Here is a 25,695-nt window from a genome sequence, read left to right on the forward strand (position 1 = left end):
GTGGAGTTAAGCGTAAGGTGCGATCAAACAGTTATGGTATTGAAGTTGAATAATATAAATACGCCAAACGCTTACTAGTTGGTTATATTTTGTCTGAAAATTTGAAAAGGTTCGGTCCACTAAGTAATTTTCTACAGCGTTTTTCCGTAATGCAATTTGATGTAGGCAACCCTCTAGCTGCACTTCAAGTTATTGTGCTCCAATTTTGATGGAATTTTGAGCTTTTTAATGAATTCGTAGCAAAGTGCAAACCAAGCCCTTCCGAATGGAACAGTAAATACTCAATTCCAGTTGAAGGCCATTCTAATATTATATGACTAAAACAATGTTAATCAACTGTTTGACTAAAAAAAGAAAGTACTCTGCAGCGAGTCAGCCTTCGAGAAGGTTACAAATATTATTGAGCAAGTAAACAATACATCTGAAACTACGGGCAACAAACAATGGTCAGAATCCAGGTCCGTGAGGTGTTCGACCAGCTGCTGATGAAAGTGAATGGATGTGTTTTGATTGACGATGAAACCTATGCGATAGCCGATTTCAAACAAATTCCTTGGTTCAAATTTTTCGCGAATAGGTTCACGGAAAAATTATGATTTGACAAGGAATCTGTTCCTGTGAGAAGAAAACCAGCGTTTTCGCGATTGATTTGAATTTGTTAAGGAAGTTCCTCAATAAACGGATGTTACCATTCGTTAAGTGCCATGATAGTCCGCTACGCTTTGGACAGATTTAGCCAGCTCCCATTACAGCAAGGATGAGCTATAATTATACGAGCATGGAGTTCAATTTACACCAAAAGAGCAATAACCACAAAATTCAGTTTATCATCTGAGCTTACACAAAGCAGAAGCAAATAATCGCTACGCTATAGGCACCAGTGAAGCAAGCCTGTACTTTGTTCTGTATCCAGTGCACAAACAGTATTGTACCATTGCCCCCCGACTACACAGTGAAATGAGTCTGCTAAAGGAAACAAAAGTGCCAGTGCTACGGGATAGCACAATTTCAATCGACTTAAATAAAACTCGTGTTAGACCTACAGTTCAGGAGATGGAACAAATCGGGCCCATGCGCAGAAAATTCTCAAGGAGGTTAACGTTTATTTTAAAAGAAACGTTCAGAGACCCTTTAACTTTGAAGATTTTTTCAGAGGCCTGGACCTAGTCTTGTGAACCAAACGACACAGCTCCACCATTTGGGTAAATATTTGTTATCGTGAAGGAGTCATCAAAAGATACCGCTGCATAGTGGTCGGAAACCCCAAAAACGTGAACTTAATTCATTAGAGGCCAAACCATCGAATATATTCACTGAGCTCAATTTCGAATTTGACACGTGAAGTAATGTGACTCATGTTCATGATATCGGAAATTTTATCATGATTTTCGTTATTTCTCTTCGCCTTATCGTGATATGTTATTTTTTCTTACTAGCGGAGTTTTTACTCGGAGTAACGTGACAACCTGACCTAAATCATAAACGGGGAACTGATTCGCGGTATCTTGTTTTGTGAACTATATCACGAACATGATTCGTGGCTCTATAATGCATTTTTGGCATCTAGCGCAGTTTTATTTTTCTGTCCGCACATCACATAGAACTTTATCAAATAGATAAAGATGTTTGAGGACCTAATAGTTTTCTTATAACTGCTGCTTGCCCCTATTACTAGTCGCTAGCAGTTGGACATAACTATATGATATGTTACGAATAAATCCAAAACTTGTGAAATAGTTCAAGTAAAAATTTCATGACCATGTGCAGAGTTGCATGAAATTGGTTATGTTCTAAATATCACAAACACTCAAAATAGGAATCATGAACCAGTTCACGAATCCATGAAAAATATTTTATGATTTTGTGAACGAGCACGAATGGTTAGTCGTGAATACTATACAAAGAATAATGAACAAGTTCACGAATACATGAATATTTTATGATTTTGCGATCTATTTCACGAGAATGAATGGTCAGTTGTTACTATAATACTAGGAATCATGAACAGGTTCACGTTTCGATGTATACTATTTCATTATTTTGTGAATGACTTACACAGCACGAATGATGAGTTGTTTCTAATATACTAAAAATCATCAATCAATTCATAAATACATTAATGTTTTGAATATTATACTAGGAAACGTGAAACAGTTCACGAATACACGAATATGATTTTGTGAACTATTTCACGAGCACGAATTTTGAGTTGTGTTTAATTCGCTAGGAATTATGCCTCAGTTCACGTATACATGAAGAATATTCTATGATTTTGTGAATTATTTCGCAAGCACGGGTATTGATGCGTCACTAATATATTAGGAAGCATGAACTTATTCAAGATGATCGAAAGAATTCATGAATAAAATTTCGAGTTTCGGGAAATAGTTCACGAGAAAATATGTTTTGATTTTGTGAACCAAGTCACAACCATGAAAACTAGACCATGTTCAAGATGCAATGAATCGGTCGTTTTCAACTTTTTGCGTTTCATGTACTTCTTTCCGAATATTTATCTCGATCATGCACCCTTTTCTGAAAATTGCTTATCACCAGGATACAGAGATAGGGCAATCGTTAGAAAAATAAAATGATTTTCAATTGGATATGCACCATATTTTAACGTAGAACTAAACGCTTACTTAACTACGTTTTTGTTTTATATATACGGGTATACTTTGCAAACTCAACAAAAACGATATGTAACAACAAGTGGTTAGGCTTTGAAAGCCATTTTACGATAAATTTTCGATATTTTTGCACATATTCCTCCGAAATACTTCTAAGAACAAATTCCTATACAGATTTTTTGGCAGTATTTGGATACCAAACGGCACGTGTGTTGAAAACGGCACTCTGTGCCGGTCAGCTGATTGAGAAGTCTGATCTCTAACCCTAGCGTTAACTATTCTCACATGCTGAAAGCATCTCAACCAAGTGTTTTCAGTTTTGGAGAACATCTTTAAACTTGCACACGTATCCTAGCGACTGGTTTTACTTCCGCTTGCCGCGTGAGGTAAACATTTAATTAAAAGAAGTAAAATCAAATCAACGATGTTTGGTATACTAAAGAGATGCCGTGTTCCGTTTGTAATTCAAATTCAGCTGAATTGGAAGCCGAAACAGAACATACATAAAGTGTTGAGCCTTGGTTAGCTCGATTCTAATAGCTACACTACCCATTTGAAACTGTTGTTTAAAAAGGTAATGTTCATCACATTCAGTCAAATTGTATCGGATTTTATTCCCTACATCGCACTATGGTCCCAAAGCTGTATTTAGGAAGACAAAACTGTTTGCACCCAAACTGTTGGTTTTAGATATATAGTGTCTTCGGAGAACTTTCTTCTGTGGTATTTTTTTATATTAGTTGAATTAGGGTGGTCCTTGTGGTTTGGGTGTTCCAAGTATCAACTTTTTAGATGTGTTAAATTCAACTACATAATGTTCTACAAAGTTACAAATGAATCAAATTGAAGCAACTTTTCTGAAGAAACTGTATAGCTATCTGTTATAGTTCATTCGTTATAATTTTTGCAACATTTAAGGTAGGGTGGCTCTTGAAAAATTGGTTTTCTAATAATAAATTTTTATGTGTTTATTTCTCGCAAATACTTTGTTCTAGAGATTTTTAGAACTTTTGTAATTGCACATTTTTGCCGAAGCAATCAAGTTTCTATCTCATATGTTTGCATAGTTACAGGCGAATTTCAAAGCAAAAATGGTTTTTTCCAAAGCTCTGTATCTTCCAAGATTGCAAATGGATTTTCAATTTTTTAACTTCATTTGAAAGATCGGAACTTTTTTAGTTTTTAGTGAAAAAACTGCGAGAGCGTTATTTCTGTAAAAAAAATAATAAATTTTTAAAAATGGTGCATTTTTCAACAAAAATCGTTCATAACTTTTCAAATAGACGAGATAATAACATTGTTACTTCAGCAAAAATATGCACCATACAAAGTTCCAAAAGAGCTGCAAACAAAGTATTTACAATAAATCGATGTATGAAATGATAAATGAAAAAAAAGTGATTTTAAGGGGTCGCGTTCTCCGAAGACACTATATATCTAAAACCAACGGTTTGGGCGCAAATAGTTTTGTCTTCCTAAATACAGCTTTGGGACCATAGTGCATCGGTTGAGCCAAAAAGTAACCGGTCAAATACGAGGGATAGGTTAATCGTATACACGGTTGCGCACTATTATTTCATTGCATTTAGGTATATGTATATGAAAGCACCTAAAATCAGTGTGCATCTCATTAGCATTAAATGACTCAATGCTCGACAAACATGTGATTAGGACGAATAAGCCGACTGTCAAAATTCTCTTTGAGAGGAATTTCCGGACAAACCGTGAAGAGAAAATTTTTCTTTTTTGTTTGCGACCAGCAGCTTTAGTTGACTACTAACGGTTTGTCCGGAAGTCCCATATCAAGTGAGTTTTGCGATTTGTTAACAAGTGAATTGATTTTATAATAAAAATATTTTGTGTTTGGAAGTGTAGTTCTACGTCAACAGTTAATCATATAATCCGAATGAGCTGCTTTTCAATTAGATACCTGTTACAGAGCATTGTAATTATTGATTCACTGGTTCAATATACAACCTCAAATATTCGACAGGAATGTTCGGATAACAGGTTATAATTTTTCTGGCATAATTCATCCCCTACAATAGTCTAATTCACCCCTGGGGGTGAATTCACCCCCGATTGAAAACCACTGAATCATGAATCAATTCACGTCGTATAGTCGGGCTCTGAATAATGTTCCTAAATCCAAGAATGAAATCATGAGTCAACGTTAGGTTTTATGAATAAAGTTTATAAAGTTGTGAACTAGTTCATGTACAGAAAATTTGATTTGGATTTGGCAATGACATGGCGGAAACCGTGACAGAAGAGCACATAACAAAAACAAATATCTCCACTAATAAAAGCGTTATATGGGCGTTACTAAAGGGAACTTAAATAAATGGTTTCTGTTCATGGGTCTGTTTTCGTAACGTAAAAACTCGATTGTTCCAAAATTCATGACACTTTATTCACGATTTTGAGAATATTTTTTTCCGTGTACAGTCAACTCTAAGAAGCAGCCACCGACATTTACAGATTAATCAAAAACAACGATCCGGTTAACCAATAACAACCATAACAACCGCTCCCAAATCAACAACTGGCATCACCAATAAAGAAGCAAATACCGATGAAGACGGATTTACAACAGCGACTCGTAAGAACAGAAAAATCGCTGACCGTGAACAGCAAGAAAGCAGTACCGATGATGACATGGACGGGAACGATAACGCGAGAGAAGGCAGACATAGTGACTCCCAGGCTGCCAAACGGATAAGGCAACTAATGGCTCACCGCCAAGGAAAAGGATCTCAACACGAAGCAACAAACTGTGTTAACAAGATCTGGTAGATTCTTCGGATTTTTTTGTTTCACTTAAAATTGTCCCCAGCTCCGTCCAATAGCGAAGTTTTGTGTGATAATGAAGCGGAGACTGAACATGAAGAGCACATTCTCCAGACAGAACGGTCGGATGAAGAATTGGTGGAATCAGTAGGCTACGACCGTGACTGAAGAAAGTATTTGTTTCAGTTGTTTTCGCTAAATAATATCTGAAGATATCTGCAAGAATAAATTTATATTCCTTGAGAACATGCTAGGACAAATTCTGATAAAGTAAAAGACCGCTGAAAATTGAATTAGCGCTGAATTCGTGCGAAGAAATAAGGTTTTTTTAGTGTTTCGGATTCTCCTCGTCAGTAACTAACACCAACTTAATGCTAGTTAGATAAGTCCAAAGTAGCAGCAAATTTGCGCAAGTTATACACCAAAATCCAAAAAAATACGTGTACGTTTTTCGTGAACGCAAAACAACTAGCTTATACCGAGTGACTTTTCAACTTTTTTCGTTTGGACTTATCTAACTAGCATTGGTTGGTGTTAGTAACTAACACCAACCAATGCTGGTTAGATAAGTCCAAACGAAAAAAGTTGAAAAGTCACTCGGTATAAGCCAGTTGTTTTGCGTTCACGAAAAACGTACACGTATTTTTTGGATTTTGGTGTATAACTTGCGCAAATTTGCTGCTACTTTGGACTTATCTAACTAGCATTAAGTTGGTGTTAGTTACTGACGAGGAGAATCCGAAACACTAAAAAACCATACTTGATGTTAGGTCTTGTGTTCTTATGCGCAAAAATTTGGTCTTATTCAAAATTATCTGCCGATCTTGTTTGTCCATGTTGTCGTCGCTGCTTATGGTTGGCTATCATTGTTTGCTTTATGTCTTACGGGCAACCATTGTGTACTCATTTTTTCTGGTCTTTACTTTCTCGTTGATTCTTCTGGCGATGAGTTTGAAGGAACTAGGTACAGTCGTCCCGAGCAAACGAAAAGCCCATAATACCCCCATGTTCATGGGGCTTGACATGGGTGTTTGAAATGGGTTCAACCCATGAAAACACCATCACCATGGTCCGGTAGATCCCATATAAAATACCATATGTTGGAGTATATATGGGTTATTGAGACCATTTTATGGTGTCTTGATGGTTGTGAATTTTGGCACGGACCATGTTTAAGGCCTTTTCAAGGGGCTATGTGGTGTTTGAACCCATGAGTATTTGCTCGGGGTAACTGATTAGACACTTATTGATATATTTTGTTGCGCATCGGTTGGTGGATTCGCTGCAGATGGCAAAAACTCCACTGGTAGAAATTTCTCCAAATTCTTAATCGGAATTCATCTAGTCAAAATTCAACATTTATTTTACCAAAGTATGAAATATTGTTAGTGTCGAATCGTGTAGTCAATCAATATGGAGCACGTGTTAATATGATCCGATTTTACATCAATTTTTATTTATATTATTTATTTGATCAACTTTATGACCGGCGAAGGAAAAAATTCTAACATTACAAAAATAACTGCCATCCTAACATACACACATTCAGAATAAATCCTTTCCTCCAACAGCAGCCGTTAAAATCACCTTTGCACCTCATTAGAGCGCACCAAACAATGGCAAGCCAAATGCATAATAATAATAACTATCCTCGGGCGGGACCCTTCCGCTTTCACCACACCACAAACAGGGACTCCTCCGGCAAATCATTATTTGCACCGAGCGGAACAATAAAAAAGTCATTAAAATCAGCGAAAATAATACAAAATTGCAACCTAATTGTGTCAGACGAACTAGCTCCCTCGGATAAACTCCTAAACAAAGGGACCATAGTGCGCGTGCATCTGCATCGACGTCATACCTGATTTGCATATTGCCCCGGTTGTGCGAATTAACTGAACCCCGATTCTCATCTATGACGAATACATGATGAGTTGTGCACTAGGGGATTGCAATGAAATATCAACTGTCTCCGGAAACGATCTGCTAATCGATTGGATATGGAGTGCATGCGGGGCTATGGATATGGCGAACCATCGGGCCATAAATTGATCGATTTCGAGGCACCATATTTTCGCACCGGTCGTCTCATTAGCGGTGGGTCGCTGTACTGCAGTGATGGTCTGATTTGAATTGTAGATTAGCGTGATGAGACAACTGGATAGGTACGTATGAGCCGCCAAGGTTCGTGAAAAGCTCAGCCGGGGTGAGAGATGAAAGTATAAGTTTTTTTCCCCGTTCCAGTTGATCAGTCTTTCGTTACGCAAATCATCGCAACGAGATCGCGAGATGAGAGAATACAAAAAAGTGTTTTAGCCGTCGCGCGTGAAATAATTATAATATGGTGCCGGAAGGGTGGTGGGATCATCGACTTTCAATTTCATGCGAAGAGAGTTGGTGCGGGATCAAATCAGGTACAATGTATTTTTTTACGATTTATTGATTTTAGAGAGGGGCGATAATGGGATGGTTGAGAGGATAATATGGGTTGTGCTTGGCAATAAATTTTCAATTTCGATGCTAATCAGTCGATTGATTTTGTTGCTTTATCAAATTCGTTCGATTCGGATATGCAAATAAATACTGAACAATGCTCGGGGATTTGTTACTAGACACTTCGTTGCAAGCTGAAAAGTGTGTCTGTTTGATGGGGTGTAAATTTGGAGTGCTCCCGTTAGTCAATAAATCGGGAATATTTTTTGTATTTTCAACACTATGAAGATCAGATTCGTTCGAAAAATTTACTCTATGCAAAGTTTAGTAAATTCAACAGTGTCGACGGATAACTGTCTTTTTCTTGTGGATAGAAAGATGGTAAATACCATTACAACATTATACAGTGTCGGACATCGAGTTATTCGAAAATCCAACAATTTGTTATTACTTTTTATAAATATCATGAAAATAGAATATATCCACCGCCTTTACATTGTAAATAAACGAAATTATATTTGAATTTCGAAAAATTAGCGACAAAACAACAGGTAAATAAGGTTCGACCAACAATTCAGCAACTATATGGTCGGTGTTAAGTCAGACCAGACTAAGTGACAAAATATTGATTTCGAGAAAAACGAGTATAAAGTTTGAATTAACATTATGATTGGAAATTTATTTTTGCCATAATTCTTGTTTGTTGTTAAATATATCAAATCTGGCAAAAGTTGATGTAGCTGACGCAATTCTTTGTTCAGTGCTATCATTATCTCATTTTTTGATGTTTTACGACTTAGTCCGGTCTGACTTAACACCGACCATATGAAAGTAAAAAGCTAGAACTTTCTGTATCTTATGGTCTTTCTTGCTCAATAACGGATTATTTAAAATGAATGTAACCCTAAAATTTGAATATCATTTTAAATTCAACAGATTGAAAGCTGCTTTGTTCTGCAAAAATACGTGTTTCGATACCGCAAGCAACTTTGTGAAAAATTTCTAGAAAGTAGGAGAATGACTAAAAAAGTTGATCCGAGTGGGGCTCGTAGTTCCGTATGATCCAAGTTGTGGGGCTCGTAGTTGCAGAAACGACAGGTATTATCTTGAATTTTGCCAATTATTTCAGATATTACTTGGCAGGGCAATGTCCTGTAAAATTAGGTCTGTGATTACACGTCTTTTCGTTTTAGTTTTTGGCTCTTATTGTAGTTTGAAGGATGAATTTCTTAGCTTGTCTAGAGCCTACTGTGCTACCTCAGTCGTATATAAGTTGGTCTCTTCCCCAAGCTGAAAGTTCTAGTTTGATGGCACAGGTAGATATGCCCAGAAATGGCGATGGCCCAAGACACATATTTGAAGAACCACGCACCTAGCTAATTCATCATCCACTTCGATACCAACGATTCCCAGATACCCAGAATCTTGGTGTAATTTCATTTCTTGCCGATTCATGAACAAATATTGCAGATCTGCTTGAAAAACTGTAGGTCACTATCTCATTGATGCAGTTTCTTATTTTTTTGTTTTATCTTAAAAACGATTTTGGGAATATTTTCTCAAATTTTAATAGACATCCGAGCGGAAGATTACGGTGCTTCGAAGCGCGCCTCGCCAGCGAAAACTAGTCCTTACATAAAACTTTTAACTGGATTATTTCGATATGTTATTTTTCCAAAAATGGCGTTTCCGTGATCGCGATTGCCGAAATACTATTTAACCGATCTTCTTTATTTTATTTTTCAATAGTTCGTAATTAGTTTTTCTCGTACCGTCAAGATTCATTTTTTATGTAAAACTTTTATTTTCTTGGTTAGAATTTTTTAATACAATTCGTAGAGCTAATGCTATCGATTTTGTAGGAAAAACGTTCTTGTATAGGAATAGTCCTTCAATGATGAATTTTTTGGTATTTAGTTTTTTCCATCGTTATTACCGCAAGGCTAATTAAAGAATAAGGGTTTCAAGGATAATGCCATAGCTCCGCTAATTATCAAAATTTTTGAATAAACTAATACTTATTTTTCACTGAAAAATATACTATCAAAAAACTGTACCTTTGATGTTTTAAAATCATTGCTACATACCTTCCAAAAATCAATTGTTTTCCAATTTAAATTGACCCCAACTAACCCTCTTATATATATATATATATATATAATACATTTTGAAATATATTATGAATAAATTAATTGCTATAAGAAAGGCGTCACCACACTGCTAGATGGATTAGATTTTGGGGTACACAAGATTTTTCAAACATTGTTTTGTGTTGCATTTGGTAAGATCTACATCTACAACCTATACTAGGTCACTTGATAAGTACAAAATCACTGTAGCACCGAGTAATTTTTCCATTTCATATTTGTGGGGGATCCCGGGGCTATTAAGACCGTGGGGGTAATTCAGACTCCCTTGATTTCTCAGAAAATTGTAAAACTTTCTGACTGTCCTGTATATTCGTGGAAGTGCAATTCAGAAACATGAATTTTGACAGATGAATCTCATTCTGCAGTTTTTTAGGAAGGAGATACAACGTGTTTCATTTTTTCGCCATTCTCAAAACAAAAATTATTATAATCTTAAAACCGTGATAAAAGTTGCAAATAAAAGTGAAAATAATTACAAGTAAGCGTTGTGGAAAGCCTCAGGCTCCTATTTTATGGGCGAATTTTTGTTTGAGTGAAAATACAAATATTTTTAAGACGCTCACCACTTTTGTGTTAAATGAGCGGGCTGGGCTATTCAGCCCCCCTATTCCATCAACCACCGTTCAGCGGTTTGCGCACACGATTGTACACACCATAGCAAAGAAAATACACGATTTATTTTTTTAACACGATTTTTTTTTTGATTCTTAAGGAATTTCTCCAATAAATATTTCATAGGTAAACCGAATTACATTGTAAAAAAATGATGGTCTGAATTGCCCCGTAGGGAGGTCCAAATTATCCCTACATTGTAAAAGATGGAAAAACGTAGAGTTTTGCTAATTGTCACCTAGCGCTGCCACGGAGTTGCGCAAATCAATTTTTATGGCTTCAAAATGTAGCTAAGGTTCCAAACTAACAATTAGGGCCTTTGACCTATGAATTCTTTCACATCTATTCACCTAAAAAAGTGATTCGCTTAGGTAGGTCCGAATGTCCCCGGGTTCCCCTATCTCTTCTCATTTTTTTTTAAAATTTCATTAATAAACGTTTTCTGTAGTCGATGTGAGTGCTTAGAGGACTAGCCAAAAAATATGCTTATTCCCAAGGTTTCATCTGAAAGCTGAGAAAGTTTCCTAACAAATTATATACAAATGACTTTTACTAAAGTTTCACCAGTAAAGTAGTTGAAAATTAATTTGTTTCGAAAAGTTATATAGATAATTATATTGATAATAATAATGGTGACGCTTGTTATTTTTTAAAGAACTTAACGATAACAATTTAAATTAATTCACTACTTAACAGAAAGATATTAGTACATTTTCTATGTAAATTTTTCTTTGGTTTCCAATTGAAATAAAAAATAAAAGTGGCATACTGTTTATATTAGAGCTGCTATAAGGGAAAATAAAGTAAAAATATCCAAGTTCAATAACCCGAACACATGAAAATGAGAAGACATACGTGTATGACGCCAAAGAACAAATAATGCAGCTTTTTCAGGTGAACAATCTGTATAATGATGTTAATTATTTACTTTATTCGAGTAATGAACAAAAACTCGATAAAAACACTAACTTTTAAATATTTTACCTCTAAAGAGCTGCTTGAGCTGATTTACTGAAATGTATGAGGACACCATTTAATAGGAATTTTTTCATTTTTCCAATAGAGCTAGAAGCTTAAAAATACAAGCTACAGTTAGAGATACTTAAAAACAAACATGTCAATTACAGAAAAAGTACAATAACTCTGTAATGATTGATGATGGTATGTTTAGAGCGACATTTTCCCTAAATATGATCCTCTATCAACTATATCTATAACACTCTGTATATGAGTCAAATATGACTAGAAGGAGAATATTTTGGATATATATTTCTATAATTTTGAAGCAATTCGAAGTGGTAATTTTGGTCGAAAATTCGATTGTTTTAAGAGGCCGCCATTATCTATATCGGAGAAATCACGATCACAGCCGAACAACTTTTTGGAAGACTTTCAGGTGATCGTCTGCAGAAGCCCACGTGGACAATTTCTATACATCTGTCTCCTCTTCATAGACAAGCGTAGATTTTTTCGTACCCCCTACCCTCCCCTAAATTGTCCGCGTGGTATATGAGTATACCCAAACCTTTAATTTTGAAAACATTCGACTCCTCTTCGGCTCCTTGAAGTTGTCAATGCAAAAAATAGATCAAATGCGGTACCAATGATTGGATACGTTCATCGAAATTGAAAAATTGAAATAGGATCTTAAAGTACATATAGTCAATTATCTTATTTTTGATCCATACGAGTTGCTTGTAAATAAAAAGTTTCCGTTAAGAGTTGTTTATCGCCATAAATAATAGTACATTTTATTAGAAATTTTCAGATAATACTTTTGCAACATGAAAATGCAAAATAACAGCATATGAATTTCTTCAAACGGTTTGAATATTTATCCTTAAAATGCAAATATTTCAGAATATCCAAAAAGCAAAAAATATTTTTTTCAAGTAATTAAAAACAAAGGGAACGTAGGCCCATAAACTTGTTGGATCACCTTCCCTGAAATCTATATCTGTGCACATCATATTGATACTCTAGAATTCGACAAAAAATCCTTAGTATTTATTGGACTTTTTTTTACAAATTATCTAAAGTTCCGAGGATGCCTCTGAAATTTGGAAATCTGCTGAAGTTTACCTGGTTCTTATATGGAATTTGAAATTTTTTTAACCCTTCCATGCCCAACTTTTTTCTAGGGCATATAGATTTCTAAACTTATTTTTTCTAAGTCTGTTGGGGTTAGGAAACATGAAAAATTAGTTTTTATCAATATTCGTGCTTCTCTCACAGTGCTGTTTGATTTTGATCTTCCTATGCTCAATACTATTCTGCAATAATATTTACCATAGTCCAATTGCATGAAAAAAGTAGTCGAGGACACGCTAAATCGATCGTTTTCCAGTAATATTTTAACACAATATTAAAATTTAATTTTTCATCGTTAACAGGAAATATCCCCAGCAGCACTGCTACAATCAGAATAATTGCAATTACTTAAATTCTTAAATTTAAGAATAAATCTTGCCTAAAACCAGAAGTTATAGCAATTCAAAAACGTTGTTTATAAACAACCATTGGCATAAAGGGGTTAATAAATTTCGTAAAACTGCTCTTAGGTACATAGAACTTCTGAAAATCCCAAGGATTACTATGAAATTCGTACCATTTTCTTGAAGTTTACAAAAACCAAACAAATATAATTATTGCAATTAAGTGTCCTTAAAATCGATGCAAAACGTCTATACTATCAAGGGTATGTTCTAACGAAGGTACGTACTTATAAAGTATATTGCAGAAGATTGACGAAAGTGAAAACAAAATTCTTACGTCATCGTAGGTTACTGCTATCCTCTTTTTTCGTTACCGTTATTTTAAAGAACGCGTATATTTGGCTCAATCATATGGAGTCGTCATTTGAACCAAATGATTCTAACTCGCTAGCCGAATCATTTTAGATATCATTTACACGAAAAAATCTTTAAAAAATGCTGCACAGCTTCGCATAACTCGGTTATTTTAGTGACTTTCTTCAAATTAGCCTCTTTTAAATCAGCAGAGATAAAAATGCGAATGTTACAATGCTTCGGATAACTATTTTAGTTCAATTATTACGACGCAGGAGCGCCATTTATACATAAAAAATGGCAGCTACTACGGTACTGAAGTCCGTGTTTGCAGTTCGCTTATTTTTCCACCCGCGAAGTCTGAATATAACAAAGCTTCGGATAATTATTTTAGTTCAAATAGCGCACAAGATAAAGCCGCCACTTTCGAGATTTAAAAAAAAGTGGCGGATCTACTACTCCATACATGAATGTAACAAAGTTTCGGATAATTGCTTTAGTTCAAAGCCTTATTTTTATCCAAAAAAAAAAAATCCTTTTCATAGCGGCGGAGAAAAATTTATCCAATTTTCCGGATAAACCATTTAGTCGATAAGACATAGGATCGCCATTTAAAAAATAAAATGGCGACTCCTACGCTAGCTAGCCACAGGTGGTACACCATTCGAGAAATTTGCCGCTACAAAATTTGAATGCAACAAAGCTTCGGATAATTTTTTTAGTTCAGCTATTACGAAATAGAACTGCCATTTTTATTGAAAAAATGGCAGTTTCTTACTGGTCCACTAATGGGGTATTTTTTAGTTCAAGGTCTAGGGCCGTCATTTTACAAAAACGCAAATGACGGCACCCACTTACTGCAGCCTATTAAAGAGTCCTAGAGAAAGTAATTAAATTTCGGATAGATGATTTACTTATTGTCATTGCGATATTTATACTGATTAGCGTAGCAAAGTCAACTTCTATGGTTGTTTAAATCGAACCTGTATCATCATCAGCCAGCGCTGAGGCTACAAATAAATAAAACAAATTCTATCGCTTAATGCTGCTGCCCCGTTGAATGTGACGTCTCGACAGAAAAGCTGGCGGTGTTGATACTAGTATGTGCGTTAGTCGAGTAGGTAAATCGAGCGTTTCTGTTTTGTTAGCAATAATGGGGAAGCCTGCACAGTGAATGTCATGGAATATCATACTATGGTAAATTTGAGATATAGGGTAAGGGTCGTATTTTGGCCCAAATAGTTCCCTATTACTATCTACCTACTAATTCATTAATTAAAATAGATGGAATGCGTGTAAATAGGCACCAATATATTTCATTCGTTCCAAACAATGAATACATATATCAAAAAAAGCCTAAAAATGATGAAACGCTCGTATTCGAGTGCAACGAAAAATTTAATCGAGTGCCCCAATTATCACCCTAGCATTTGAACTAAATGCGTTGAACAAAAGGGTTAGACGGTGTTCTAACCAAATGGCTTCAAACGGATAGGACTAATTAACCATTAAAATCGTTGTTGTTAATAATGTAGAATATTGCAAACCAGATTCTCAAGAAAATGCACGTAGAAATGAAATATGAATAATGGATGATGAGGTGATATGCATTTCGCTGGATCAACAGCGTTTTCTTAATGCACGTGTTTTAACCGCCTTCGTAAGGTATATTTCATTTTAAGAGGAACTGTGTACGATTAAACATTTAACAATTCCAACGTATGCGTTAAATTATGGAATAATCAGTTCAAAGGATTTGAAAATATTCACAGTACGATGTAATGGACTGTTTAATGGACGTCATTTCTGCAGTAAAACGGTGCACTATTGATTATTTCTTCAATAGCTTTCGAATAATTGTATTGAAATCAACTAGATTTTCATTTTTAAATAAAAAAAAAGATTAAAAACGTTTCAATTGTTGGGTGATTGAATTAGATTTTTAAATAAATAAAATAATTCTGAATTTTTAATCTATGCTCCCGGGGCCAATTTCAATCCGTAAAATCATTAGATCGACAAGAGAATCAACACTCGAAAAGTTGTGCGAATTGTATACCTTCAGGCAATTTAATGCTCGATATTGTTACGTTCAAAAAGAAAACAAAATTGCCTACAAGGTATCAGCGTACTTCTACCGAACTTTTTCAGGAAAATAGTCGAAACAAAATAGTTAACAAAAAATTCCAATTTTCGTGCACAACTAAATTGTTGATTTGTGTACAGAAAGTTGTTCAATTTTAAGCCAACATCGACGACGATTATAGGCAGTAGTCGAAATACCGGTATCTGTTATTAAATAGAGAAATGAAAGTGCAATTCATTACAAATAAACATAATGGAATTAAATGGTAGGAAACCTGTGTTAAGTGATAAGAAATCGATATGAAATTGGTGGTCCGACTTGGACCAGGGTTGTGGTAATTTGTACCTTTGAAGTACTTTTGCGCAGAACCATTTATAGGCAATACGGTAGAAGATCAGAAAAAGTCGTATTGTAGAAAAATGTTCGCCTATGATTTCGGTCAGACTTTCAGGAAATAATAATGCAAATCGGTTGACACGTTCCACCTCTATAGCTTGTAAACTCTTACTAGGTTCGAATTGGCCTAGTTCCCCCTATAATTTATTATCTCCAGACCAGCCAATTTTTTGGTTTGAATCAATCTAAAATTACACATTGTACAATTCAATACACCATTAAACATATACAATGTGTTTTGCTCGGTTTACACCTGCTAAAAATCATGATAACAAAACTACAAATTTTGGTTTCGTTGTTAAATAATTCTGGACATCATATCTTAACCCCTTGGAGTTATTTTTTTTATTACGCAGAATTTCTTAGCCATACACTTCCCGCAAAATTATCAGCTACTTAAACCCGCCAATCATCAAAATTTCGATTGAATTGAAATCTAATCTCACCGACAGTTGCCGTACCGCCGTCAAGCTGTCATGCACTGAATCCCCGATAAAGGCACCCTACTTCGACAACCCTCTGAAGTGTGATTAAAACTGATTGAAAAAGTCGACCTCCTCCTTCCTTACCACATGAAACAACTCAGCCGCCGCCGCCTAAAATTGGCACATTCCGGAAGGTGGTACCGACATTCATTGCAAATGTCCTTGCGTAGTAGGTGACGTTCCCATATAATAACGCGCCAACAGGCAGGGGTGCCCTGTGGTGTGTAAGTCTCAAGTGTTTCTCAACTTGCACGCTGGTAGTAGGAGGAACACTAACTGCTGAGCTGACTTGTCGTCTTCGTCTAGGCGCAGTTACCTGCCTGCGGGGTTGGATGGCAGTAATTTCACCCTCACCTTTTGCTTTGTCACTATACATGTAGATAAAACATGCACCAGGGTCCCCTACTGCTAATGACTTCTACCCCCGGGGCGACTTGGATATCCGTTCGTGGCACCGACCGACCGATCGTTCTCGGCGAGCGTGTGTTGCAAACTTCCTTGCCGGGTTTCCGGTTGTGGGTAAAGAGATGGGATATTTGTCCTGCTGTTTCTGTTTGCAGAGACGAATTTTTGCTCGATGATTGACAAAGTAATGCATGCGGAACTCGTAATTTTCACGTATTCTAGGTTGTCAACAGCAGACATCAGGGGAACGTCCTGGGGGAACTGCGATAATTTTGCGAAAGAGTTGTTATTTAATGATTAATAGATTTACTTTAATTGGATTACGTGTCAGAAAATTTGAAAAATTCATTAAAATGTTTGAACTTAGTGGTCTGTAATAATCTAATTCGAATAATTCTGTATACAGTGAAGACCTTTTTTACGAGCCACTTGGCTGATAAAGTTAAAACTAGTGAATTTTTGGCTAACTCTTTAAATTTTCTTCTTTAGTCCCTAGATATAGCCTAGTAACAATTGAGGCTTTATGATAGTTTTATAGCCACTCATAAAATTTAGATTGCACTTGTAGCGTGCTATAAAACTTCAATTGTTACTTGGGTATAACCCTTTCTGATTATATAGTTTGATTTTTTATATATATTTCGGATCTCTAAGATAAAAAAATAGAGAGAGCCCATCAAACTATCAAGTATCAACTTTCATATGAGGCTGACAAAATCGGGTCAAAAAGCTGATTAAAAAATCGTATCCTGATCAAGTGAATTTCCCTGCTAAAGCACTCTGAGATTCTCGTGTATTCCTCGAAAAACACGGGGAGTGGTTATAGACCTCCAATGAATAAAAAGCCCACTTAGATGGTTAGTGAAGATGAAATAGTGTTTCTGTGAGGTACACAACAGTAGGATGACACTGAAGCCACTGAACTCTTCGATACGTGATGTGTCCATGAAGAACATTTTCTCACACGCAACGTATTCGTATTTATTTATTCACAAACATTTTTAGAATCTCCGAGCTAACGCAGATAATACGAAATTCAACTAATCTTCTCTTGCATCGACGTGTCCATGAACAAAAATAGAAGTGCCTCGAAGATTGATGGAAGTAAATGATGAAGGATCGGCCGATATGAATTGCCTTCTTAAATTAATTTTGAATGGTAAAATTGGGAATGATTCGCAAGCTATCTGCAAATCGTTCGCTTCTAAGTTTTCAAGTGTGTCCGCCGATGAGACTCTGTCCTTGCAGAAACTAGACATGATTGCTAGTAGCGAGTCTCAACTCGAACAGTCAGTGAGTGAAATTCGCGTGAAGCACTTGAATATTACATCAGAAACATACAAGCTAGAAGCATCGTCATCTTCCGGAGTAGATGGTGTCCGCTCTGTGATCTTGGAAAAGGTCAGTTTGGTGGAGCCACTCAGTCAGCTTTTTAAAATGTCACAGGACAACCGCAATTTTTAATCAGCTATGGAAATCAGCCTTCATCTTTCCAGTCCACCCGACAGAACATCGACAATTACCTTGGAATGTCTACTCTCTGCTGCTCCGTTTCCAAATTCTTCGAGTTAGTCGTGATGGGTGGTATTCCGCAAGGAAGTCACGTCGGACCATATCTATTCATTCTTTATTTCAACGACGTGAACTATCAATTTAACAGGCCACGGTTGTCGTATGTAGATGACCTTAGGACCTCCAACAAAATTAAATACCAAACGAGAAGAAACAGTTTAATACTTTCAGCAGGTATTGTGCAAACAACAGAATGGTTCTGAATACTGAGAAATGTTCTGGGAGATCGTACACTGCAAAAAGAACCCATCAAGTTTGAACTCAACTGGTCGGGAACTTAGCATCAGTGAAGATTCTAGAAGTGATGTGAGATACGAAAATAACTTTCAAAAATCACATTTCGTACGTAGTCTCTAACAGACAGTCACTGTCTGAAAACTTCTACTGCTCTCTAGTACGCTCCACATTGAGTTATTATTCGGCAGTTCAACCCTTCAGCATCATTGAAACAGACACTGCTAGAGCCTGCCTGTCCCAGGTTTATTATGTTTGCATGACAGGAACGTAGAACTTCATCATCTAAAAAGGTTAAAGTTCCCATTATGTAGTTAACCGGCGACACGTCGCTCACAATATTCAACAAAGAATTATTACATATCTTTCTAGCAAAATTTACAATCCATTGAGTCGAAGATTTCTCACTTTTGTTAATTACATTATCATTACGCATTCTATTGGCGGTAGTATTACAAAGACATCTCATCGATGTATCCCGCGATAAACCGTCGACAAACCGACGCCAATAACCGCATGAATATCGCAATATCTTTTTCCCACTACGGGATGAAACGAATTAAAATGAATTTAAAAACTATGAACTTATGATCAGGCCACTAACGTGCGATTGGCTTCCGCCAAGGACACCAAGCTCAGGGTGGCGCAGAAATCTTGTTTTGCTTTATAATAAAAATCGGAATAGGGATGTCATTTCTATGCCAAAAATAATGGCGTACTTTATCGCTCGTCTCAGTAGTGTAGGGAGGAGTTCCGCAATAACACAAAGTTGTTGGTTCTGCACTAACCTCTGGTTAAAATGTTGAGTCATTTAAAATTTTCGGTGTTCCCAGAAGCCGGAGAAAACTGCTCGGTGGAATTCTAAATTTTTAAGACCTGTAGCTCAAGATATTATATTTGTTGATCTCCTAAGAGAAAAATTTTAGCTATTAATTAATTTCATCTGCCTCACAAAAGCGTCGTAAGAGCCTGTGCCAAGATAGCATAATCATTTGTCGTGGTGAAAGGCGTCTTTCAAGGGAACACTTGAACTAAGCTTGTTAAGAAATCATGTGAACTCTACCCACAAAAGGCAAACTTTTCAGTATTTACAATGCAAAAGTCATCCTAATAACTTTCTACACACTTGCCATAATGGGACTTATTGCTACAATTCCCATTTGCTTGCACGATGCGCGACACAAAGAGTCGAACAGGTAGACTCGCAAACTTTTCGCGCATGGAGCAAAAGGTGCTCGATACAGCCAATCTCATGCTTCAGTAGATCCACGCATGACAAGCTCGAATTGGTGACCACACCGTCGATCTTAACATTGGGGACAGGCATGTAGACGTGGTAGTCCTTCATAAAATACTTGTCGCTGGTAACGTGATTTGCTTACTTTAGACAGAGTATCATAATTCCAAGCGTATCTCGGCGAATTTTGGGGATATCTGTTACGGTTGAAAATTTCTGCATCAGTTTTTATTCGTAATCTCGTAAGATCGGGTGTGGTTCGACTGAGTTCAACGGTATGATTTTTACAAGAAGTTCGAGTCTTCGATGACGAAACATGGTAGACGAACCTATTTGAACGAGATGTAATTACACGTCACTCGATACTAGTTTAATCGAGCATGGAATTTTATCCCGTCCTGTGCGATTGCCATTCAAAATCTTCGCTCATTGGAGCAAGGGATGCTTGAAATGGCCAACCCCGTGCCTCAGTAGATCCACGTGACAAGTTCGAATCGGTGACCTCGCCGTCGATCTTAACTTTGTGAGCCGGCATGTAGATGCGATAGCCCTTCATAAAATACTTGTCGCTAGTAACGTCATTTGCTTACTTTAGACAGGATATTATAATTTTGTGCTTACCTCGACGAACTTTGAAGATATCGGTTACGGTTGAAAATTTCTACATCAGTTTTTTTTGAAATCTTTGGAATTGTTAGGAAATTGATCCGACAGATGATCAGGTGTGGTTCGAATGAGTTCAACGGTATGATTTTTTACGGAAAGTTATAGTCTTCAATGGCGAATCTTGCTCGACATTTATTTTACCATCAGCTGGGTTCCTTTTCAGGAATATTCATTTATGCACAGGCCTAGAGACAGGCCTTTTAGAATAGAGGAAGAAATTATGGGAGAACTGCGAATTTTAAAGACGAGCCAGTGGATAGCAAAACACAAATGTGATTACCTATCTTTACGCCATGTATGGCTGAATGCTACCGATGTTATTAGCGAATGGCCAAAAGAATGTGCACTGGGATTGATGATTCAAATCTAATGATATATACCGCAATCAACAAATCACGAACCAGGTCACAGCTCTTAAAAAATATTTTCTCGGTATACTGGTCTTGATGTACAGCATCCTTAATAGATACTCCGTACGTTGCCTTCAAACGTATGGCGCCAACTGATTTCAGGGATATATGGTAATGAGCCTATTTTGGCACTATAAGGGAGTGGGGCGCACTATTTTTTAACAACTTTTAAATGAAGCTATATTATCTATAACCTGTCTCATAAAAAGTATCAGTGTACTGTTTTATAAACATCTCGATAATGCTTATTTAGCAGAAATATCTCTAATTTCAGCATGAATGAAAATAAATGTTCTATTCCGTGCATCTATTCTCACCTCAACGATTAAATTATCGCCCCCAGGGCGTACCAAATTTCACCTATTCACAAAAGAATCTGGTTGAAATGTAGTACCTTATATTCCATTTGCGTCGATTCTTACTAGGTATCCCTTATCATGGACGCCAACGCATGATTTATAAAACGAATCATTCAACTTTTTTCAGCCGATCAAGTCAAACGTAAACATCGCACACACATCAAGGAATCTCATCAGGTGTTAGAAGAAGAGCGCCCTGTATTGCACTCGTGGGAAATAATCATGCGAAGGCTAAGAACTGGCGATGACTAGTTTCACATCAAACATTGCATTGTCCCGAGCCGAATTTTGTGTCCAGATGAAAATGAAATCTTTGCAATCAGTTGAACAACTTGGAATAATTTATTTTTTATACCTGAAATTGCATTGCAATATTTTTCAAGTTTATGTATTAGTTGGGCCGCACTGTTGATTCTTTTCTGTGTGCTAGATACGAAAAGTTTGTTTTCATTATGGTAGTGCAACGGAAAAACAACCTGGCGATAATGTGTACCACTGTCGATCAAATCTATTAAAAATCGAGCTTTTCGGTGCTTTTATATCGGTTTATCTGCATGTACAATCTTCCGGGAAAATGCTCCGTCCGTCGCCTTTAAATACGACGAAGTGGAAAGCGTCAACTGATTTCACAAAGTCTTCAAGGAAAATGCGTTTACAGAGTCTCCCGAGAAATTATATTTTATTTTTTATTATATTTTAATATGACATTAAAAAATAAAAAAAAAGGTTAAATTTCAATACTACTGATGAAATTTTTTAATTTGCATAGTGACAAGCGTTCGGTTCACAAACCCGAACCAAGATTTCGATTTCGTTTTCTCACCAGCAAACCAGAGTTTCTTGGCTTTAGAGCCATCAATCGGAACCAGCAAGTTGTTTAAACGATCACACAAGACGCCTTATGTTTTAGGTTTAGTATTAAACTGCTTGCCAAGACGGTCCCTGTTACTGACGAGATCCTTTCGAAACGCAAAACCCAACTATATTCGAATAAGTTAGGTTGGTAGGCTCAAAACTGGTCGCAACAAAATATTCGGGATTTTGGCTGATGCAGTCGGCTTTCATGCTCAAATGCATCGACGTTTCGAAGTTGGACTGAGGCGACTGAATACAGGAGTCCTCACGTCAAAGTGCTTCTCCGTGACCTGGACTGAATGGCTGGCAGGACGCGCACGGAGTGTCTTGGGTCTTACCCTTGCTGTGTTACGCGAATCTCTGACACAATGGACGTTTGTTTCTTCGCAAATCGTGGGATTCAAATGATGTTCATGTCCCTAATACCCATTTCGGGGTTCGCTATAGGTGATTAAAAGCCAACGTGTTTGGTATTTTATAGCTGCTCAAAAAGTGCTGATGATAAAGTTGGTTGAGGTAGCACAAATTAATCTTCAGCATAAACGTACAGCAACTATGAATCTATTCCGTCTCGTGCAGGCTTCCATAGCGTATTTACATAAAGGAAACTTATATGTTGGAAAGCTACTTAACCTCATCTTCGTAGCTTTCAACAAAAATGGCATAACAAATCCACGTGAAATGTCTCGTGCATGTATACTTGCGAATAATGTTATTGCCGCATGTCTTATATCCGACCTCGCAACTCGCGATATTTGGTCTGCCGCGGTTGATAACATAAACAAGAAATACGTCTATTGTTCGGCATATTTGCCGCATAATGAACCATGCTCCTTCTGAAGATTTAAAAGGGTTGTATTATATTGTGGCAGAAATGGGTTTCTTCTCATATTCGGCGGTGATGCAAATACACCTCTGATATCAATTTGAGAGGAACCGAATTGATGAAGTACTTAAGCAGTACAAATCGGCACATACTTAATATAGGAAATCGTCCAACATATGCACGTGCTGGCAGAGGTGTTAGATGTAACTCTCTACTCTGACAGTATTACGCATGAGTTGGCAAACTGGCACGTAACAAACGAGCTCTAACCGTTGTTATCTGATCATAAGTACATCGTTTTTGATCATTTAAACGTCTCACTGGATATCGTCACATATCGTAACCCCAAATATACGAACTGGAACCTCTACGAAGAGGGCTTGGCGACTAGGTTTCAGGAGTATCTTCCGACGATTGAATCTCCACGTGACTTGGATGAGGTCGTGGGTAAAACAAACTCAGACATAGCACCGCGTACCACCTCAGGCCACATTAAAAATTCCTGCCGAAATACGGAGAAGTTCAATCCATTATGAATGCCACTTGAGGAAGTGTTTTTTTTCCTGGCATTTCCAAGGGTATTCGGGTTGTGAAAATCCAATTGCAAGTGAGCAAATATTTGGTTGTGAGCATCTATAACGTGTCCAATTTCGGACTAGCATTAATCTTATGCTCAGTAAGTACCAGATTCTGATGAGACAAAGTGGAAAGGTAAATTTCTCGAATTAATATTATTTTAATGTTTTTTATAGCAAATGTTACCTATGATAGCAAACTGATAGAGCATTGCAAAAGTACTTCATCGTTAAGGTGTCATATTTACTGGTTAAAAAGGGTGAACGAACATGTTAACGCTTAATTACACTTTTTATAAACCACTGCCAGATTGATGGCTCGACTTCATTTTCTTAGAAACTATAAATAAATAGATAAGCTTTTCACAAAAATGTGCGCATGAGGACACCCGCTATTTTTAATAAAAGAATTAAAAAAGTTCTCCAAAATTAAACATCTTTATTTTTTGATTTTATAGACTACTTTTCCTCATACGCGTGTTAGAACCGATCCTACGCTAGAAGGTCAAAACCTCCACCAACTCCGCTGGAATCAAGTTTCGACGCCATTAGCCATACAACCAGCACACTACACCGTACCAAAACCGGTAGCTTCACATAGCTGTCGATAATGGATCCTGTTCAAGAAGAAAAAACGCTCCGCAACTCAAATCCACATTTCTGGCAAATGGAAAAAAAGTTCTCGGTTGCTAATTTGGCTTGTTTACCAAGGGCGTGGACCCCACCTTCGCTGGATTCACTTGTTCTTTCCATTTCCAGTTCAGCCCGTTCTTCCGGGAATCAGCCCATCAACGCATTTTCTACTTCCGCACTTGTTTGTCTGCCCCCGGGAAGAATAAAGCGGTGTAAACAAAGTTGAAAATGTTAGAAGTTCGAAACCGCGTTCTTCGTTCCGCCCGTCGACTCGTGGGATGTAACGAGGGTTGAGTGACCTAAATTCTAAAGCGGTAAACGCTCGAATTCCGATGGTAATAAATATTAGATCAACCGAATACGTTTAGCAAAAGGTCGCAGCTCACGATTTAATTAAAATTTCCAATATAAATTATCAACGCGAGCCGCTCGAAGGTGCTCCTGAACTGGAAACATTAAAAAAACCGGTTTTCGGCGTTTGGATCGGTGGCGAGCAGAGTAGCCACCGATCCGATGTGCTCCTGGGTGAGATGGTGTCGGAATTCAGTCGAACCCTAGGCCAGTGAATAATTTCAATTGTTTTCACCACAAAGAACTGCTGGCGTCGGCAGGCTAAAACGACTTATGGTCTCAAGTGGCGCCTAACTTCGCTCGCCAGGCAGCCCGTCTCCGATGGAAGCACACCTTTGAAGATGCGGAGGCCTGCTTCGAACGAACGAGTGTGGGTGCGCTGCTTGAAAATATGCATATTTAGCGTAAAAACTGGAGCACCACAAAGCGTTTACTTTTTTTTTTTTTTTTCTAACCGTGACGATGACATCAATATGCCTCCGGGGGCGTTGAAGTGGTGACACTTGATACTCTAGTGCACAGTGTGAAAGTCAATCAGTGATCAAGTGCTAATTAACTGATGCTCTGAAGTGGTCAAGGATATTTCAGAGTAAGTACAGAATCACGTTACAGCTAACTAACCTGCATCTCTGGTGGGCCTCCCTCGTCTCGTATCAGTAGCAGGTAGCTTTGGTTGTCGACCTGAATTTCCTTCTTGAAGCGGCCACCTTCGGGGGATTCTTCCTGCATGTAGGATCCGGTCAGATATCGGTGAACCAGCGCCGACTTGCCGGAACTGAGACTGCCAACGATGCCCAGCCGAATGTCTGGCACGGATCGTGAGATCGTCCACTCCTGGCTGTTGACAAAGGAATCTGTGAGGAAGAAAGGAAAAATAATTTTAGGCAACTGAACGAAACGGATTTGGATTTCGGGAAACGGGTTTTTCCCTCCCGAAAAAAATGGACCAAGGTGTTAATGAAGGAACAAGATGACTTTGGTATAATTTCATTAGAGACGAATAGGGAAAAATCCTCGGACAATGACAAAGGGAAACAAGTTTCATTAACACTTCTTTTCAAGTGTCAATCTCAACGTGTCACACGTTCAGTATTTTTCACTCAACCTTGTACCTTGTGCCAAGCGCGTCCAAGAGTAAGGAGCACCTATGTAAACCGTCGTGTAGTTAATCAAAGTTATATTATGTTTTGATGTGTTTTTT

General features: G+C 37.2%; 1 protein-coding gene across 1 annotated transcript in view; it reads right to left on the bottom strand.

Moving 5' to 3' along the window:
- The window catches only part of LOC131694772 (centaurin-gamma-1A-like), a 53,008-nt gene extending 27,647 nt beyond the window's left edge, over positions 1 to 25,361 (bottom strand). Inside the window, exon 1 of the mRNA XM_058983273.1 lies at positions 25,116 to 25,361. Coding sequence (XP_058839256.1) covers positions 25,116 to 25,223 — 108 coding nt within the window. The 5' untranslated portion in view covers positions 25,224 to 25,361. The remainder of the gene's footprint in view (positions 1 to 25,115) is intronic.
- Positions 25,362 to 25,695: the final 334 nt, after the last annotated feature.

This window comes from Topomyia yanbarensis, unplaced genomic scaffold, assembly GCF_030247195.1.
Source record: "Topomyia yanbarensis strain Yona2022 unplaced genomic scaffold, ASM3024719v1 HiC_scaffold_146, whole genome shotgun sequence".
NCBI classification, from domain to species: Eukaryota; Metazoa; Arthropoda; class Insecta; order Diptera; family Culicidae; genus Topomyia; species Topomyia yanbarensis.